We start from the raw sequence: 21878 nt of genomic DNA, 5'->3' as shown, positions 1-21878 counted from the left end.
TAGATTGTTACCATTTACTTTTTTTATGTTTTTTTTATTCTCGCGCTTACATGCAAGGAAAATCATAATTAATGTACTGCGCAAACTCAGACAGAAGCGCGATCTGGCAGCTCTGCCCACAATCTTATGTCTTTTCCAAGAATAGCTGCTTTACGTCAGAGATTCGATACCAATGTTTAAAAAACAAAATCACTACATACTGTTAATTTATTTTAATCAAAGAACCCTATTTTTGCATTTACTTATTAAAATTTTGCTTTACTTTTAACATTAAGAGGATAAAGAATCTAATTTTGTTGAAAAATGTATCAAGTATTTTTAATATTTATATTAAGTGCCGATGTCTATGTTGGCAGCACTGGCGATTGATCGTGAGTATACTGCCTAGAATGTGTATCATTATATTTATTCTTAGTCCCTCTGGTTGAATGTAAACAGAATTTTTCTGAAATATGATGTGGCACAGGTTAATTTACGCGGTGCGACTTTAGTCGAACGTGTGTTCAGTGATATAATATTAATGAATCTATTGATTTGGGATAATGAAAATTGATTAAACTGTGTTTTAAGACCCAAGAGTGAAACGGGTTTTTGTGCGCGGCTCTCTCTCTCTTTCTCTCTCTGTATAGTCAGTACAGTGTAGTGAAGACGGTCTTTTCCTAGAAGTGCAATGAGACACCTTTGGAAAATCAACGTTTCCTTATCGAGAGTAAGTGTTTTTTCAATTTTATTATGTTTTTCGAGTTTTTCATAACATATAGAATTAAAATGCATTTTGTTTGAATGGCTAAATTCAAATTATAGCCATATTCAAGCGATTGAAATTTTTTCCTGGTAGATGATCGGAGCATGTTTTTTCATTTGCCATGAGGCTCGTAGTATGGTGTACATGTTCCTCGTAAAACGCACACACGTGCACAATACGTGCGAATGCATACAGCCCTGTGCTTAAACGCAACCGAATGGTTGTGTATTCGACTATTCAACATTGTATTAGATGATATTATCGTATATTCTGTAAGCGCGAGACACACGCATACGCGTGCATTTTTTACGCATACTTTGTTGAGAGTAAGCATAAGAGAGAACAAGCTCGCGAGTTGAAATCGAGGAAAGACTAATAAATCAAAATTCCTTGGCTTTTCTCGATCCATAACATTAATGTTTGTGGCGAACAGCTATTTTATCGCTATTTTTTCTTTTTTTTCCTCATATACATAATATATCTGCTTTCAAGCTTTCAATTCTTTGAAATTATTCTTAAGTGCTTTGTTTGTTCTTCGACTTAAATATTTACTTGTCGATTAATCGATTTTTTTTATATACTTTTCTATAAAAAAAAAATGTTCTTTCAAAAAATAAATGATGCGTATGTATTTTACTTTAAATTATCAATTAAAATCTGTTTTTAATCAATTATATAAGATTTTTGTTATTTAAAAGATCGATGATAATAGGGATTAAGAAAAAGTAATTGAATATAGAATTAAAAGAAAAATTATAATTTTTTCTTATAAATTTCTTTATTTATTTTTAAAACGAAAGCTTCGTTGATCATTAACAAAAGATTTCCAGTTCTTCGATTTTTGTATTATGTACTAAGGACATAATAATAGATTTTAGTTGTAAGTTGAGATTTTCTAAGATGCATGGATCAGCAATATGAATTATTATTTTTCGATATTGAACATATCACTTATTTCACTATTACTAAAAAACAATGAAAGCATTTTTTTTTTTTTTTTTTTCAATATATTTCTTGTAAGTTAACAAAGCTGCATTCCGGAGTAAATACTAAGAAGTCATTTAATATTATTCCAAGTAGCTTTAATTGATCACTAAACAGTTTTAAGCTTTTACTTCCTGCTATTATTTCTAATTTTCCCCAAAAAATTTTAATTTTTTGAAATCATTTAAATTAATAAGTTAATAATAAAACGGTGTTTACAATTTAAATATTTCTTACATTAAGTGCATATTTGTAATTTGTTTTCTTATTTATAAGAAAGAAGTACAAATAAAAAGTGCGTAACTTTCGCACTTTTTTTGATGTATCAGCATTCGATAAATTATTTATTTCTTCGTGGAAAAAATATTTTATGCGTTCAATTTTGAAATTCAGTTAACTAAAGTTAATGAAGATTTTTTATTTTTTGTTATTTCAAAGTATTAGGATAATTATTATTTATTTTAGAATTTTATTCTTCATATATCAATTGGAAAGTTAATAAAGAGAACAAAAAAATGAGAAGTTATTAAACTTCTTGTTTTTCATAATATTAAAAATTAAATTTATTTACAGAAGGGCAAACGCCAATAATATTCGCATAATATATATATAAATAAATGTCGAAATATGCTGACATTTTTTTGCAATTCCCTTTTAAATTTACGATACATGGTGATGATGTTTTTGTGCGTGTATATGTATCTTTGTGTATATTGATGTCTACGTGCGTGTGTGCGTTATGAATAATTCATCCAGTAATTTCTTATTCCACTGAAATATCTCTCTGATTTTGTTCTGTTTCTTTACTCTCCGTGTGTGGTGTGTGTATACATATATGTTTTAACTACAGGATAATAGATAACAGTTCTATTTTCCTGTTGACTATTTTTTTTTTTTTCTAAACTATATAATTTTAATTGTACAAGGAATTCCCCTTTTTTCATAATTTTCAAAAATAAAATATAAAAAAAAAATCAATTCTTAAAATCAGTTAAAAAATTTATTTTGTATAGAAAAGAAAAGAAAAATGTGATTCAAAATTTAGGTAAGGTTTAGATGCATCTTTTTAAAGGCCGGGATTTTTTTCCACACACAGATATTTGAAGAGAGAGAGAGAGAGAAGGGTGGCAGGTTTAGAAAAAGAATTTCGTGGTATAAGGAAAAGGAGATAAATGTTGTAGAGGGAGGCTGAATGGTTGTGGGTCATTCAGGCAAACAACCTGCAGCTCTGTTTGGTTCGGGACGAAGCGATGGAACCATTCTGTGATTCACATATAATATTTTCCGTTACGTTGATGAAAAAAAAAAATAAATAATATGTGGATATTTTCCCCTAGATTATAGTTATTTTTTATTGATTCAAGGTATATTCCTTAGTTTTGTTATTTATAAAATTCACTTATAATATTCAGTGTCTCAAAATAATTAACGAGTATAATAAAATTTGTCAACTCTACCTGACAGATTCTTTGAAGTAATCCTTATTCGTGCGAATTAAATCTGATTACCATTTTAACTGATCGAAGTTAAAGAATTTATGGTCAAAGGAATTTAACATGATAAATCCATTATAGTTTTTTTTTTTTACTATTATGGCGAATAAAAATAAATTTAATATTTTTACAAATATTTTACTATTATTCTAATCTTTGTTTCAGTGATGGGAAGAAGATAGCATCCAAAATGCATCAACGAAAACCATCTCAAAAGATGCATAGACTGCCGTATATTTCAGGAATTACTTTATTAAATAATGATACAAATAAAAAGAAATCAGATTTTAGTAGCATGTCGGAATCTCATGTGAAATTGTGTAATAATAATAATAATAATAATAATAATGAATCGTCGAATAGATGTTGTGAAAGTAATAATATATTATTAAATGGTGATTTGCCATTTGGAAGAAATTTTCATGATGAAGAAAAAGAAGGACACATATTTTTGACAAAAAATTGTCAAGAAATTCCAAGTGTTAATTGTCAATGTACATCGTATCGGCAAAATGAATATTTTATAAACGATGTTAAAAGTGTTAATAGTGATATGAACAATCATAAGGGACAATATCAAAAGTGGAAACACCGTTTAACAACTAGTGAACTTTTATCTCACACTCGACTTGTAGAAAAAAATGACATCATATTGGAAAAATCACCTTGCCGACGTTCTAACACTATCGAAAGATTACACATGTGGAGGATTCTTTTGGCCATCTGTATTGCCATTCTTTGTACAACATGCAATGCAGATCCCAGTGAATGTGCTAAAGGCATTAACACTCCTGGCTGTAAGTTTTGGCACATATTTTTTTTATACATTTTTTCTCAATTTATTCTTTGGAAAAAAACATTTATATAATCTTCTTATTTTACGTTACTGAAGTATATACAATGTTTACGATCAACGATTAGAAAACAAATTATTTTTTAAGATGAAAAATTGTAAAATTTTATTTCAAAAAATGTTTTCTATAATTTTTTTTTTTTCATTAAACATAATTTTGAGAGGAAAATTCATAAAATATTTCAATAGAAAAAAATATTTAAAAATCGTTGATTATAAACGTTATGTTATAAACATTTTTACTTATTTTTAAAATTTTTAGTTACAAAATTTACAGGCCTCGGATTATACGACTTTTTCTGACTTTTTTTTTGAAAATATGACTATTTTCGATGTATTTAAAAAGGATACGAATTTTTTTGACTTTTTATACATTTTTTTTTTAGAAAATTTTTAAACAAAATACGTCTTTTTTTAGCAATACAGATATTCTTCAGATCTTCATTAATTCAATTATTTAACAAATTTTTAACTAAAATTTTTCTCTAAATTAATTATTTTCAATAATTTTAATGAAATTCCTCACAAATTCAATTATTTTAAACTATATTTTTCAATTAAAAATTGTATGAAATTTAACAATTTACAATTTAAAAATAAATCAAATAAAATTATCAAAATTTTCAATTTAAAACCTTTTAAAATTGAATTATTTTTTAAATTTTTGCATCTAAAACTTTATAAAATTTAATAATTTTAATTAGAACTCTTCCGAAATTCAATTGATTTAAATGATTTTTATAATATTCTTCGAAAATTTAATAATCTAAAAGCATTTTTCAATTACAAACGTTTAAAGTTCAATTTTTGTCTTTAATTTCTAATAAATTCTTCCGCAACAGAAATCACCAAAAAATTTCTATTCAAAATCACTTGAATTCAATTATTTTCAAAAATTTCAATTTCAAATCTTCTAAATTTTAATTATTTCTAAAAATTTCAACTGTAACTCTCCTAAAATTTAATGATTTTAAATGATTTTTATACGTATTCTTTAAAAATTTAATTATTTGAAAGTATTTTTTCAATTAAAAAACTTTTGAAATTCAATTTTTGTCTGCAATTTGTAATAAATTCTTCATCACCAAAAATTTCAATTAAAAATCATCTATTTTTAATCATTTTTATAATATTAATCGAAAATTCAATTATCTGAACACCTCATTAAAATTAAAAAATTTTAAAGTTCAATTTTTGTCTGTGATTTCTAATAAATTATTTAGCAACATAAATCACGAAAAATTTCAATCAAAAATCACTTGAAGTTCAATTATTTTTGAAAATCTGAATTATAAATCTTTGAAAATTCAATTACTTTTTAAAAATGTTATCTAAATTGATAAATTATTTTCAATTCCTCAAAAAGTTTATTATTGTCTAAAATTTAACAAAATATTTTGGAATTTAATTATTTTTAAATATTCAACTGTAATTCTTTCAAAATTCAATGATTTATAATCATTTTTTAAATAATCTTCAAAAAATCATTTATTCAAAAAAATTTTCAAATAAAAACTCTAAAAATGAATTACCTATCTTTAAAAATTAAAAAAAACTACAACACTTTCAATTTGCAGAAAATTTATTTCAAATTTTTAATCTTTTGCAATTTTAATTATTTAAATAATTTCAATTTAAAACCTTTTTAAATTTGCCATCTAAAACTTTCTGAAATTTAATAATTTCAACTATAACTCTTCCGCAATTTAATAATTTTTAATAATTTTTATAATATTCTTCGATAATTCAATTATTTTTCTATTAAAAAATTTTAAAACTCAATTTTTTCATTTAATTTTTTTTTAATTTTATTAAATTGACTTGGAATTTAATTATTTTCAAAAATCTGAATTTTAAATCTTTGAAAATTCAATTATTTTTAAAAAATGTTATCTGAAATTATGTATTCGATAAATTATTTTCAATTCTATAAAATTTAATTATTTAAAAAAGTTTCAAATAAAAACTATAAAATTGAATTGTCAGAATTTCTTTTTTTTAGAAATTTGTCTAAATTAATTAAAATTTTTAAAATTTACGTCTTCGATTCTGAAATATTCGAAATAAATTTTTTTGATAATATTCTTATAGAATTATTCTTATTAAAGAATTAATAAAATAAATTTAGTACCTATAATAATAATAATAATAGTTATTTGAATTAAAATATTTATTAACTAATTAAATTTATTAGAAATAAAAAATCGAATTTTTTTTTACTTTTTCTTAATGTAAATTGACTAAAACGACTTTTCTGCGCCTTAAAGTCAATCTGAGGCCTGAATTTAGCTTTACTTATTTATTGTGATTCTAAATAATTGATGTATCATTAAATAAAAAGTTGCTATTACCTTTATAAAATAGATCAATGACAAATGCATTAAGATAATTTGACACTAATTGGATTTTTAATTTTAACTTTTACAACAACTATAGAAAATTGTTCAGTAAATATACTTTTATTTTGATAATTAATTAATACAAAAGAACCCTTAAATATTATCTTTGGATACCATCTGACATATACCTGCAACCTCAATAAACACATTTCATTATTTACTGATGAAATCCTTAATCCGCCCTACGTTTGACGGCAACTGAGAAAACTAAGGGATTAAAATATAAAAGGGTTATATTCCATTAAATATTTCACCGAAAATATATTTTTAGATTTTGATAGTTTGTTGGAATGACTTGGAATTTTTATTTTCAAGTCGTAAGGAAAAACCAGTTATTTTGACAGATGAATAATTATAATAATTATAAATGTAGTATTGTTAAGCGTAACTTCCGGTTTTACTATAATATTGATAATTTATTCAAAAATAATTTTTTGTTTATTTTTTTTTCAATTTGATGGAACTTTTTTTTTTTTAATACAGGGACAATTCCATCGGGAGATATTGTACTTGAATATGGAAAGCCTTTAAGAATACAATGTATTTTGAATCAAACAATGCTGGATGCCAATTATCCTGGAAAAAATGTATCTGACGTGGTCTTCTTTCGCAATAACAAAGAAATAGAACCAGAATATACTTCAGTTATCAATGAAACTATACTCGAAATGTATATCGAGAAACCACCTCCTTCGGATGACATGTATTATTGTAAATTAAGAATAACTGACGAACATCAAAAAACAACGCATCTTGCTGTCTGCTTAAACAAAGTCGTTATAGGATGTAAGTAATTATAATTTTTTTTTTCATATATTTTCAAATAGAACTTCTCTTTTAATAATTAATACAATTTCTGGAATTGAAATAGATTATAAGTTTTCTAAATTTATTTTTAAAGAATTGTATGAAACTGAGAATTGTATTAAAATTCAATGCTTCTATTATATGTATATAAAAAATTGTCTGAATAGGAATTAATTATTAGCGTAGTAAGGAATTTTCTCTAAAATAGCATCATTCATTCGTTTTTATCATATATAGGTCAAAAGGTGTTTGCCTTATAGTGTCCTTCGTAACATTCATCCATTCATTCAAATTCCTTTAAAGTAATAATCTTAAAAATTTATTTAAAAAAAAAAAAAAAAACATTTTTAAAATAGTTTTTGGTTTTTTTTTAATTAGTCCAACCGCAAAAACCATCAAATTTCAACTGTATCTCATACAATTGGGAAAATATGGTATGTACATGGGTTCCAATTCACAACTACATAACGACAAAGTACAGTATATTTTTCAAAATACCTGGACGTGCTGGAAGAGGAAAATTATACCCCTGTCCTCAAGAAGAGCGTTATAATAATTCTTGCACCTGGGATATATCCACAAATCCACTTTACAGACAGACTTATGAATATTACATTTTTATACTTACTGGTGAAAATGTACTGGGAAATTTAAGCACGACATACAAGATTCATCATTTCGCTCAAGGTTAGTTTATTTTTTTATAGTGTTATAAAAATGAAGCGCATGAATTTCCCATAAAAATAATTAATTTTCGAATTAAAATTTGATAGATTTTCTTTTTATTCGAATTTTTACTTAACAAATTTTTTTGCTACCGAATATTTGTTTGGTAGAATTTTTATTTTATTGTCATTTAATTTACATCATTTTTAATTTAAGAGAATTTTAATTTAACAGAATTCTCATTCAATCGAATTTTATGTGATTTGAATTTTGAAATCGACAGAAATTCCAATTTACCGAATTTTTGTTTGTCCAAATTTTTAATTGATAGAATTTTTAAGACGCCGAATTTTCATTTGTCCGAAATTACAAATGACCGGAAAAAACATTCGAGAAAAAGATTTCGGCGCAATTTTTTAAATTGACAGGCTTTGTATTATACGACTTTTTCGGACTTTTTTCGAAAATACGACTACTTTCGACATATTTAAATAAGATGCGACTTTTTTTTTACTTTTTATACATTTTTTTTCAGAAAATTTTTAAACAAAATACGTCTTTTTTAGTACACACTACAAATGTTCTTCGGATATTTTTTATTTAAATTATTTAACAAATTTTTAACTAAAATTCTTCTCAAAATTAATTATTTTCAATAATTTTAATGAAATTCCTCACAAATTCAATTATTTTAAACTATATTTTTCAATTTAAAAATTTTATGAAAATTCAATAATTGTTTAAAATTAAAAAAAAATTATCAATTAAAATTACCAAAAATTTCAATTTAAAATCACTTGAAATTCAATTATTTTCAAAATTTTCAATTTAAACCTTTTCTAATTTAATTATTTCTAAAAAAAATTCCATCTAATTTATTGAAAAATATTTTACAGAAGTTTCAATTCTGTAAAATTTAATTATTGCCTGAATTTAACAAAATATTTTGAAATTCAATTATTTAAAAAAGTTTCAAATAAAAACTCTAAAATTGAATTGTTATTAGAAATTAGAAAAAAAACTACAGCAATTTAAATTTGCAGAAAATTTATTTCAAAAAAATCTTTTGCAATTTAATTATTTAAAAATCTGAAAAACTTAATTATTGTCCGAAATTTGTTTGATTATTAAAACTAAAAACTGTACCAAAACTTTTAATTCGAATAAATTGCTTACATACGACTTCAAAAAATTAAAAAAATTGAAATTAAAGAATATTTTTTAGAAATTTATTCTACTTAATTAAAATTTTGAAAATTTGTCTTTGTTCGATTCTGAAATATTCGAAATAAATTTTCTTGGTAATATTCTTATTAAGGAATTAATATAATGATTTTAATATCTAGTAAAATTAGTTATTTGCAGTAAAATATTTATTAACTAATTAAATTAAAATAAAAAAATCGACTTTTTTTGATAATGTAAATCAACTAAAACAACTTTTTTTGTACCTTAAAGTCGATCCGAGGTCTGAATTGACCAATCACGATTTTCTTGATAATTTCGAATTGTCGTCTTAAAAATTATATCCATTAAAAATTTATACAAATAAAAATTCAGACAAATTAAATTTCGATGAATTGGAATTTCTGACAATTTAAAAATTCTATTGAATGAGAATTTTGTTAAATTAAAATTCTTTTAAATAAAAAAGATGAAAGGGAAATAAGCAGGAGATTGATATGAAAAAATTTGTTAGTCAAAACGCTTAAAAGAGATATTGAAGAAGAAATCTGCGAATATGTCAAAATAGTCGAGAAAAAAGTAAAGAACGGAATATTTGTTTGTAATTCGAAGGCGAAAAGTTTTTAAGAACTCTATATTGAGTATACAATGAAATAAATTATTATTCTTTTAAATAAAAATTCTGCCAAACAAAAATTCAATAGTTAATAATTTTTTTAATTAAAAATTCGTATAAAAAAAATTCTCTTAAATGCTAAAATGAAATTTCTAATTAATGATTTTTATAGGATAATCATGTATCCCTATAAAAATTAATATTAAGTTTTTATTATATTTTGTGAAATTTTCAGTTATCCCAGCGAAACCGGCAAATTTTACATTGCTTAATAAAACATCAGAAAGCGTATTCTTATATTGGAGTGCACCATTTCCGGTGAACAATTTCCCAAGTGGACTGCATTATAGACTGACTTATCAAAATCAATGGGATAGCCAAAAGTCTTGGCAAGTGATTAATTTCACTGATCAAGTTCAATTAAAACAAAAATACTACAATTTGACCGGATTAAAATATGCCAACTCGGTTTATGATGTTCGTGTTTATGCAAAAAGTTCACTGGCAGAGGACAATATGTGGAGTAATTTTAGTGATGTTACATTTAGAACGTTGCCAAAATGTAAGTTTATTTTTTAATTCTCAATTATTGAAAATTAAAAATTTTTAATTTTTTTTATTTTATTAAACTATTTTTTCAGTGCCGGAACTTCCTCCAAAAACTGACATTGGCAGTTTTGAATTAATGGAAAACAACGGATATAGAGATGTTTATCTATACTGGCAAACGATTCCGCCTTATCTAGAAAATGGCGATAACTTCCGATATCAAATATTACGCGTGGATGCTGACGGTCGTAAAGTCTCCATTCAACCTAGTGAAACAACGAGAACTTATGCAAAATTCAAAGGAATCACAACTGGCAGTTATCGTTTTGAAATTGTCACGACAAACGTTGTGGGAGATAGTAAAAATACGTCAAAAATATTTGTACCCAGCCGCTCAGAATGTAAGTATCTTGAAATTAAGCTACTTTATTAATTTTCTTTTATGATAATAACATTATTATGGTAATAACCTTGATTTGCTATTACCTATAAAGTATCTATAATGTTTCTATGTTAAAAATCAAAGTGTTCAGCGACCTTTAAATTTTATTTAGAATTTATTTTCTTTTACCTTGAAAATATTTAAATCACTTTTAATTCTAAAACAAAACCATGAATTATTAAAATTTTGAAAAATAATATTTGTAGTTCAAAATACTATAAAAATCTCAGTTTAAAATTTAAGATTCGAAATTAAGAGGAAAAATTCAAATCCAAATAATTAAATGTGTTGTAAAAAAATTTTTCATCGTCAAAATTCATACAATTACATTACTAAATTTCTGATTTTTAACAAAAAATCGACACATTTTTGTACAATTATTAGCAAACAAATGCGTAAAAAATTTTTGAAAATGTGTAAAAATAATTTAATTTTTGAAAATTAACAGGTTATATTTTTTTTAAAATAATTGAATTTCAGACGATTTTTTAATTGTAACTTTTTGTAAACTCATACTCCTGAATTTTTTTTATACTAATTTCACGCTGAAAAAAAATAAAAGCAGAATGTGCTTTTTACTTTGTCAATTTCTGCCATAATTCAAAGCAATTCACGAATAGCAATATTTCCTTTGAAAAAAAGCTTTTATTTTTTTTTCAGTACAGACAATAATTAATAATAATTATACAATAATTATAATGAAAATTTTGTGGCAATAAATTATTGTTAATCTCTTTTTTTTTGCAGTACCACGTGAACCGGTTACTTTTACAAAAATAGCTTTCGATGGTGGTACATATGAATTGTCTTGGAAATATCCGGAAGATGCGAAAAAAGATATAATAAACTATACAATTTATTGGTGCGACAATGAACGTGATCGTCCATATCAGTGCACTGTAAGTTTAAATAATTAATTAAATTCAATTAATTTACCATTGTTAAAAATCTAGTTTTTTTTAATAATAAAAAATTTAAAAATTTTTCAGGGCTACCTCGATTGGGTACATGTTTCAAAGAATACATTTGTTTATAATATGACAGTTCCTGATCCCAAGAAAGTCTATCAATTTGCAATTTCCGCAAATACATTATTTGCTAGCAGCGGAATGGTATGGGCTTCATGTACAGTGATACACAATAAAGTTGCAAGTAAAATGAAATCAGTATGGATAAACAAAATTGGTTCCGATTATATTGAAGTTGGTTGGAAATTGGATTGTTCAGATCGTGTTGGAATTGTCGAGGGTTTCAATATTTATTATTGTCCAATTATTGCGCCCTATAATCGAAATTGTAAAGAGGCAAAATTAAATACAACAATAAAAGCCGATACAACAACTATTCATGGAGTGATACAGTCACTTAAACCTTATACAACGTATAAAGTGACAATTGCAGTTTTAACAAAACATGGAGAAGGATTACACAGTGATCCACTTTATAATACAACATTGGAAGCCGCTCCAAGTACACCGCCACAGAATGTTGAAATAATTAATTATACAAATACAACAATAACAGTCACATGGAAACCGCCAACGGCAATGAATGGTGTTTTACGCTACTATGAAGTTTATTATAATTGTTCGAAGAAAATTCTTAAGAAAAGAGTTGATGAAACAAATCATTTGGAATTGGAAGGTTTTAATGCACAACGTAATCATAGTATTCAAATTGAGCTTACTAATTTATATGCTCATGAGGAATATACAATTGAAGTTGAAGCGTGTACAGTTGCTTGTAGCGCAAAATCGAAATTAATAACGAGAAAAACTAAAATTGGTACACCTGGTGTTATAATGATTCCTCTTGTTAGATTTGTCAATTCGAGTCAAGTTAGAGTTACTTGGAATAATCCGGAAATTTCAGCTGGAAAATTGGAATATTATCAAATATCTTCTAATGATGGAGATATACAAAACAGTTCAAAAAGAGGTAAATAGAATTATATCAATTGAAAATAATTATTTAATTTATAATTAATAATTATAATTAATATTTGTCTTCTTTTTATCCAGAAATTTTCCTTCCTATTACTGATTGTAAACGGGGAGGCCAAGAAAAAATGTATCAATTTCGTGTTCGAGCTGTTAATATTGCTGATAATGATAAGCATCTAACTGGTCCATGGTCAAATACTGGGGAAGGCAATTGTTACAGTAGCAGTGAGTTCATCAAACGATTTTATATTCTATTATCTTTTTGCTAATTTTTAAAACAGTTAATTTTTGAAATTAATTTCCAAGATTAAGTCTAAACGACATTTTTTTTTCTAGGTCCTCCATTAGCTGTGTGGATTATAATTTGGGTAATAGGCATTCTGAGTTCATTTGCTCTATTACTTTGTCTCTTCTACACGTCCAAGAGGTTTGTTTCTTTTTTGTTTATTTATAATTCTTAGAGATTTTACAAGTGTTTATAATAATTTCTCGTTTGTTTTTTTATTTTCTTTTTAGAACGTGGCTGAAATGCATGTACATGCGAGATGTTGATGTAAAACTTCCACATGGAATTGAGCCAAACATGGTGAGTTTTTAAAATTATAGATAAATTTATTAATAAAAATGTAATACTTTCTTAATTGATGAATTTTGTATTTTTCTTTATAGAAACTATTGCAAAAGTTTGCTGAACAACACACGAGACAATCGTCAGCTGATTCAAGTGGATGTTCAAGTGGTCAAGAATCAGTGACCTCATCGTTGACGTCCGATTCTCATGTTTCGAGTGACAGTGGCGCTGACGTTGATCCAATTGCCGTGTCTCCAAATAAATTACTTGAAATTCCAACTTCTTGGAATCCCACAAGTCTGAGACAGCGTAACGTTGGAAATGCACGACCTGCAGGTGTCACTGATTCAGCACGTTGGGATTCTTATGTGAAAGTGACAAAATCCGGAGATTCAAGTTTAACGGACACACAATCAATAGCACGTTCGACGCCAAATTTAAGTGACAGTACAAGTTCCACAACATCACAGCACACATGGTCTTCTACTGGTTACATGAGTATGCCATCCTCGGAGGAAATTTCCAATAATCCAAGTCCAATTCCTCACAAGGATGTGAAAAATCAAGGTTACAGTGTCGTGGGAATGAATCCAAAAATGGAAAATCAAGAAGAAAATAAAGTACTTTCGACAATAGATGTAAAACCAACAAATCCCTATGTAAGTCTAGCGTCATTGGAACAAAAACCAAAAATCTTGAATCCAATGGATCCTCTAATGGAACTCGAGGATATTGCCTTCCCAGAAATTGAGGAATCAATAAATCAAGAGTCTTTCGCTGACAAAGTGTCAAAACCTTATGTTCAAAGTGGTTTCACTGAAGTGAGCGAGAAACCAAATGTAACTTTCATACCAACATTGCTCACAAATAAGCCAATTGTTTCTTCCACGACAAATTCACCGACAGCCGTACATTTTACAGACATAACATCAAAGCCCTACGTTACAGTTGCTTCAATTTCAGATTTAAGAAATCCCAACAAAATTCCCGAAACATCATCTAAACCCTATGTTTCACCGTCTTCAGTCTTTCAAATGTTACAACAACAGAAAATCAAAGCACAGACTGATTTTGTTGTTGAAGACAGTGAAGAGGGCACCTGGGAGCCTGAGGAGGAATTAAAAAAACCAAAATCCATGGGCTATGTAACAATATCGGAAAATCCAAAACACGAGCAGCCGACATTGCAGAATCAACGATTAAATAGTAATCAGTCCGAGGAACAATATAGTAAAGTAACACTAGCACCGAATACAATGCAGTGATTAAAAAAAAAAAAAAAAACTTTAAAGCTTTGTTTAACAACAAGGCGTGTTTGATCTCTCGAGGCATTGTTCTCTAAAAGTGGAATCTTACACGATTTTGGTGAGTGTGCACGACTGATAGTAAGTACGTCCTAGTTATTTTTTTTTTTTGTACCCTATTCAGAATTCGGTTTCATTTTCTTAAGACCGAAATGCGATTTGAAATCGTATTGAACTGAGTTTATGCTTGACCGAGCACGCTGTACTCTTATAATTGTGTCCTCTCTTTTATTATGGAAATATGTACAAATCACTTCTGTATCATAAAAACCGCGTTTACGTGACAAGATATTATATAGGGAAAATTGTAGCCATATGAAGAATTAATGTAAAATTTTAACTACAAGGCACATTTCGCCAGGTTAATGATTCTCAAAAGAATAAGGCATAATTTAAAAAAAAAAAACAAATATTCAAAACTTTCTTCTAAAAAGTATACTGTTTTTACATTTTTAAATGTAAAAAATGTTATTTCAATTTCTCGATTGAAATATTTAGAAAAAAATGGTTGTATTTTTAACAAAAGTTGATTTGTTATCGTTACACTGAGAAAAAAAATTTATTTGATTCAAATAATCGGTTACTTGACTATTATCAAATAAATATTTACTTGAACCAAACAATTTTTGTTTGAATCAAATAAACTGTATTTGAACCAATAATTTCTGTATTTGAAAAAAATACCATTTAATTGATTCAAATAATAATTATTTGATACAAATAAATATTTATTTGATAAGAGTCAAGTAATCGATTATTTGAATCAAATAAAATTTTTTTTTTCACTATATGTACTAAATTTTATCTTAAAAAGAAAAATCAAGACACTATCGTCGGGAATTATGCGACCTCTGCTTAAAAAATCTTTAAAAAAAAAGTAAATCTAAAATTCTTTAATTTTTATTTTCTAAAAACTAATAAAATTCTGAATGGCACCTTAATTTTTCGATTAGATATCTGAGAAAAACACAATTTTCATTGTTTTTACTTTTTTTTATTTTACTTCTCTGGCGAAAATTAATATTTTTCAACGTTCTTGGACTCATTGGAATTGTATATATATTTTTTAATACAATTTATATTATTTAAAACAATTCATGTGCACGTTTTTCTTTAACGTATGCAAGTCATGAAATTAAAATTCAATCCTAAATCAAAATCAAGTCAATAGATAATTAAACTTCTCTGATTAATTTAAGTAAATTTAGAATTTATTACACATTTTACTGATCATTTTTTGTCATTTAAATATTAATAATAATTTTTCGACTTTTTTTATTACACAATTTTGATGAGCCCAAGAACAAAAATTAAATATTTTTTTTTTTTTTGTAAAAATACTAAAAAAAAGAACATTAAAAAATATTAATTTTTGACAAAAAATTTAAAAAAATAGTAAAGACACTGAAAAGAGGAACATTAAAAAATATTAATTTTTGACACAGAATTAAAAAGAATAGTAAAAACACTGAAAATTGATTTTTTTTTAGATATCTGAAAAATTAACGTATTCTCTTTGTCAAAGTGCAATTTCATACAGTTTACAATGTTTACAATCAACGATGTAAAAAAAAATATTTTTATATGCAATTATAATTTTTTATCTAAAAAAATTTTTGCAACGTTTCTCGATCAACAATTTTTAGAAAAAAAAAAAATTTTTGTAAATAATTATTTTTTGAGTATTTTTATTTTCAATCATTGTAAACTTCCCCGATTTCATTTCTTTCAGAATTTTATTAGTTTTTAGAAAATAAAAAGGAAAAATTTATATATATTTTTTTTAAAAGATTTACGCCGTTTTACAGTCATTGAAAAAGTAGAGGTCGTATAATTCTCAAAAATAGTACAGATATTTATTTTTGTTAAAAAAGATAGAAACTTTTTTCTCAACAAAGTGTAACAAAATACAAAATGTATTTTAAAAATTCAAATTACATTATTTTGCTAGTTCATTTGAAAAAAAGACAGTATATTTTTTTATGTATTACATATTTTACTAATTTCAGTCAATATCTGATCATATTTGGTATCAATTTACAATCCAAGTTAAATCAACATTACGTAGACAACATTTTCGTTTATCTTTCTTTAAGGTATGAAAGATAAATAAAAAAAAAATGTTTACGCGATTCTAAAATTGCATTGTAAATTCTGCCAAAAAAAAATTAGAACCAATATTAGAAATGAAGTCATAAACACGAAATACAAACTTTAATGATTTGGGATTTTTTTTCTATCCCTGTGTTATAGAAACCAAATACTTGAATTAAAGTACTTTCACGTTTCATAGCTTCATTTTGTTTGATTTGAAATTTTTTGAAATATGTAAAAGCACAATGGAGAAAAAAAAATAAACTTGAATATAAATTTTTCAATTAATTTATAAAACTATTTTTTACATGTTATAGAAAAATCTTGATCTCTAAAACTGAAATAGATTTAGAGAGTAATTGAGAACTTAAATTATAAATCGAGAATCTTTTTACAGATGTACTTAATATTTAAAAGAGAAAATGAAAAATGACGTACATAAATTTTTCACTATTTTGAAATATTCAAATTTGAATAATTATAAATAAATCGTGTTTTTTAAAATTAACAATAGTTTCGTAAAAAATTTTAAAAAAGACTCGTTAATTTGAATAAAAAGTAACTAAATTAACTAAAATATTGTATACAGAGTGGATAATATAAATATTATGCCTCATTCAAATTTCTAAGCCTGTCGCAGTGCCATTTGTACAAATGATTCTATGCGCTCAATAATTGCTGAACAACAAGCTTTTGAAACGAATAAAAAAAACAACGGAATAAATATAATTCCGCTGTTTTGTAATGAGATTATTAATTCGCACAGGTTGATTTAATTTTTATAACTTCGTTGTGTTGTTGTATGGTTGCCAGAATTAATTTTTTGAAAAAAAAAAAAAAAAAATAGAATAAAAGTTAATGAGCTACGAATGTTGGACCGAAAAGAAAAAAAATGGATGGAAATTGTTAAATGTTTATTAGTATATATGTATTTAAGAACATATTTTAATTTTAATCGTACAGTTATACAAAAAGTAAAAAAACAAATAGTCGGAAAAAGTTTTCAAGTGAAAATTTAGCTTTTTTTTTAATAAATTGCATTAATGGCGAAAACAAGAATATATATATGAATGCATAATATCTTAAAGCTAGTCATTTGAGAGGATTAATAAATCTTTACATCAAGCTCCTTTTTTTTCATATTATATCGCAATTATAAAATGCTTCAATATATTCGACTTATATTTTTGTTCTCACCATTTAAATAATATTTTTAAAAAAAGTTTGTCGACTAATATGACTGACTTGCATATATTTCTTTTTTTTATTAATATGAAAGTTTCCGTTGTTCAATGTTCATACGTAAATTTAATGTAGAAATTTTTAATAGTAAATAGTATTTCAGACAAAAAATGTATTTTTTAAAAAAACTTTTTTATATGAAATTTATTTTTCAAGAAAAATTAATTTTCAATTTAAATATTTTACATGTGTTAAAATACATTTTTTTCAAATTTTTATACATTGTTATTTTTTTTTTTTTTGTATACAAACTATACATAAAAATATTATGCTGCCAGTAATAATGCAGTCAATTTAGTAAATATTATCGAAAAAAAATTTTTTTCTGAAATATTTAAAAATGTCAAGTGTATTTTTTTTTAAAAAAATAATTTTTTTCTACAGTAAATAGTTATGACATTGATTTAATAAACGGAAAAAATATTTTTTAATAAATTTTTATGTTGGAATTTTCAAAATTTTGTTTTGACTCAATTTAAAAAATCAATAACCATCCTAACGTTTTTTTTTAATCGGCAAAACGAGCTTATAATTTTTAGTGTTAATTGGAAAGAAAATTGAAATAAAATCAAGAGATTTTTTTTAATAAAAAAAAAAAAAAATGAGTAAAATTTATTAATAGGATATTGACGAATGAAAGAAGAAGTTAATTAGTAAGTGATTTATATAATAGTGAATTTGGTAGCTTATGCAATTTTATTATTATTATTATATTTTGTATCCTATTTGTCACAGTATAATTTTTCAAAAAAAGAAAAAAAACGAAGCATGCTCATTTAAACATTGTATATGTAAAAAAAAAACAATTTTCCAAGCAAAACTTTTCAGACTATATATAAATTTGTCTATTTTTAAGATTTTATATATCTTCTCCATTGTAAATAGAACCTACTCTATTATCTATTTTTGTTATATATATTATATATATATATATATTTATAAATGAAAAAGTACTTCATTGCACATGAAATAATAGCTTAAGTGTAATTTTTAAGCGAAAATTTTGATTAAAAAAAAAAAAAAAAATGAAAAAAAAACCTCGACTATTAAATAAGATAGCCAATGATTTATGTATATGTACGTGAAAATGAGGTTTATTTCAATAATAATAATAATAACAGGTTTTTATAGAAATAGTTACAATATTAACTATAACTTTGCTTTAAGCTTTTACATTCATATTTTTATGTAATCAAACTTTGTATAATTTAGTGGAAATAGGTGATAGGTTTTTAAGACGCCTTATAAAAATTAATCATTTTTTTTTTTTTTTAGTTTGTCGCCATATTCGCAGGGAGTTCAAATGAAAAATTTTTGTGATAGGTACTATGTACGGCTTTCGGCATTTTTAAAACCGGAATGAATCGAATAATTGAATGTGATATCACTTCTGAATTTTCAAAAATAGTAATTTTTTCATTTTCCTTTTAATAATAATTTTTTATATTATTGTTATGGCAATATTAGTGCAATGACTGAAAAGAAAAGGATTTGATTTCTATTAAATTTTTCATAGTAAGAAAAAATTAGACTGTGATTGTTAAATATCTTTTCAGAAATGTGACTCTTTAGTCTAACTAAATTAAAACGTATGAAAATTTCTAGATACTTTTGTATCATTATCGAACAATTAAATCGAAAAGAAATGTATTCCAGTGAGGAAAAAAAATATTTTTTTTTTCATTTTTAATAAACTGGAATTGAATATTTATAAAATTTGAACTCCTTGTGTTAAATGGTTGGAATAACGACGAGCCATTCTTCCAAATGTTTTTGTCCCTTTTTACAAATTTTTTGTAAAAAAAATTATGCTCCATAATATATCGCTGTTTTGTTTTGAAGATAACGTTATATCAATATGCTAATGATAGCTATACTAATCGAGATCTTGTACAGAGTATTGTAAAATATATTTTTACTACTTTCTTGTTTCGTTTTTATTATTTATTTCAGTATTCTTATATATATATTATTATTATTATTTCTGATTCACTGACCATTATGTGCCATGAATCCTTGCCATTTTTTATGCGTAAAGAACAATTTATTTTCAATACTCATACACGTATCAATTCTGTATTATTTAAAAAGAAAAAAAAACAATAGTAAACATTCTATTTTATCTCTAAAATATAGGTATCGACTCAGTGCGCAATGGCCTTTACTTTATGATGGTGATTATTATACTGAAATATATAATATTTGTATCAATTTAATGTGTCTACAATTTTCTTTTGTCACATTTTCAAATTTACATATATATAAGGAGCAATTTTTCAAAACCTGATAGGGTCTATCTAAATGTATATTTTACCTAACCAAAATGCTTTAAAGTTGTTTTAATTTACACTATCGGTGAAAATTTTGAGACCACCCATTTTCTTGATGAATAAAAAACATCTTAAAACATTGAAAGTATAGAAACCAAAATGTTTTTTCCAAATTTTTAAAAAGATGATAAATTTATATAGTATAGTAATTAATTTTTTTTTTTAATGACATTTTCAATTTTTTATAAAAATTTGAATTGCATACATCTAATAAACGGTTTTTATTTTTTAAACATATTTTAAAATTAATTTTCCACAGAATGAAAATAACCTCTAAACTAATTTTTTCCTTGAAAAATACAAGAAATTTTTTATTTTATCAAACCGAAAACCGTCTTGTAAAATATACAAAACTTGATTTTATTAATATTTTTCAAAGAAACTGAAATTTTTAATTTTTTAAAAATTAAAAAAATTAATTTTCTGTTAAAAAATTTCCAATTTTCCTAATTCAAGTCTCGGATTGACTTTAGAAAGAGAAAGAAGTAGTTTTAGTCGATTTTCATTATAACAAAAAACTCACATTTTATAAAAATAAGTCGAAATAGTCGTATTCATTGAAAAAAGTCGAAAAAGAAAAATGTTAGTGAAAAAAAGGGTAATTTATTAAAATGGAGGAAAAATAGGGGAAACACTGTGAAGCCTGATATTAAAAAATGAATAGTATCTTTAAGATAATAAAAAACCATTTTATTTATTAGCATTATAAATTTTGTCTTACACCGAAAAATTTAAAAAATTCATAAAAATGTTCATTTCTTGCAAATTTTTAAATAGTCCTTCGACTTTTAAGATATTAAGGACATTACCAATCGATCTGTCAAAGTTGAATTTAAAGACCTCGAAAAAGTTGATTTTTTTTATTTTAATTAAATTAGTTACTAAATATTTTACATTAAATAACTAATGTTACTAGATATTAAATTCATTATATTAATTCCTTAATAAGAATATTATCAAGAAAATTTATTTCGAATATTTTAGAATCGAACTAAAACAAATTTTCAAAATTTTAATTAAATAGATTAAATTTCTAAAAAATATTCTTAAAGTTTAATTTTTTTAAAATTTTTTGAAGCTGTATTTAAGCAATTTATTCGCATTAAAAGTTTTGGCACAGTTTTTAGTTTTAATGATCAAACAAATTTCGGACAATAATTAAGTTTTGCAAATTTTCAAATAATTAAATTGCAAAATATTTTAAATTTGAAATAAATTTCCTGCGAATTTAAATTGTTGTAGTTTTTTTCTAATTTTAGACTTTTTATTTGAAACTTTTTTAAATAATTGAATTTCAAAATATTTTGTTAAATTTCAGACAATAATTAAATTTTACAGAATTAAAACTTCTGTAAAATACTTTAAAAATATTTTTCAATAAATTAGATGGAAATTTTGTAGAAATAATTAAATTTTAAAAGGTTTTAAATTGAAATTTTTGAAAATAATTCAATTTCAAGTGATTTTGAAATTAAATTTTTGATAATTTTAAATGATTTTTTTTTAAATTTTAAACAATTATTGAATTTTCATAAAATTTTTATATTGAAAAATAGTTTAAGATAATTGAATTTGTGAAAAATTTCATTAAAATTATTGAAAATAATTAATTTAGAGAAGAATTTTAGTTAAAAATTTGTTAAATAATTAAAATA

The 21878-nt window shown here is 24.4% G+C and overlaps 1 protein-coding gene across 1 annotated transcript; it reads left to right on the top strand.

The window, feature by feature from the left end:
• The first annotated feature begins 375 nt into the window (after positions 1-375).
• On the top strand, positions 376-20109 carry LOC127288044 (cytokine receptor). Its single transcript, XM_051315249.1, has 12 exons — positions 376-709; positions 3388-4019; positions 6958-7260; positions 7660-7968; positions 9984-10310; positions 10390-10698; positions 11487-11638; positions 11729-12677; positions 12761-12907; positions 13019-13109; positions 13199-13268; positions 13352-20109. The coding sequence occupies exons 2-12, from the start codon at positions 3413-3415 to the stop codon at positions 14516-14518; spliced, it is 4431 nt and encodes a 1476-aa protein (XP_051171206.1). The 5' UTR covers positions 376-709; positions 3388-3412; the 3' UTR covers positions 14519-20109.
• The last annotated feature ends 1769 nt before the right edge of the window (positions 20110-21878 follow it).

The sequence above is a fragment of the Leptopilina boulardi genome, unplaced genomic scaffold (genome assembly GCF_019393585.1).
Source record: "Leptopilina boulardi isolate dan_hultmark-lab unplaced genomic scaffold, ZJU_Lbou_2.1 LbouV2_38, whole genome shotgun sequence".
NCBI classification, from domain to species: Eukaryota; Metazoa; Arthropoda; class Insecta; order Hymenoptera; family Figitidae; genus Leptopilina; species Leptopilina boulardi.
The sequence above is the reverse complement of the archived record's forward strand: the minus strand, read 5'-3'. Positions and strand labels throughout refer to the sequence as shown.

Bases quoted from the DNA above. Each gene is read 5' to 3' on its own strand.
- LOC127288044 (XM_051315249.1), top strand. From the start codon at position 3,413: ATGCATCAACGAAAACCATCTCAAAAGATGCATAGACTGCCGTATATT. The intron at 10,699-11,486 runs GTAAGTATCTTG...TTTTTTTTGCAG, and splicing joins TGTACCCAGCCGCTCAGAAT to TACCACGTGAACCGGTTACT. The intron at 12,678-12,760 runs GTAAATAGAATT...CTTTTTATCCAG, and splicing joins ACAAAACAGTTCAAAAAGAG to AAATTTTCCTTCCTATTACT.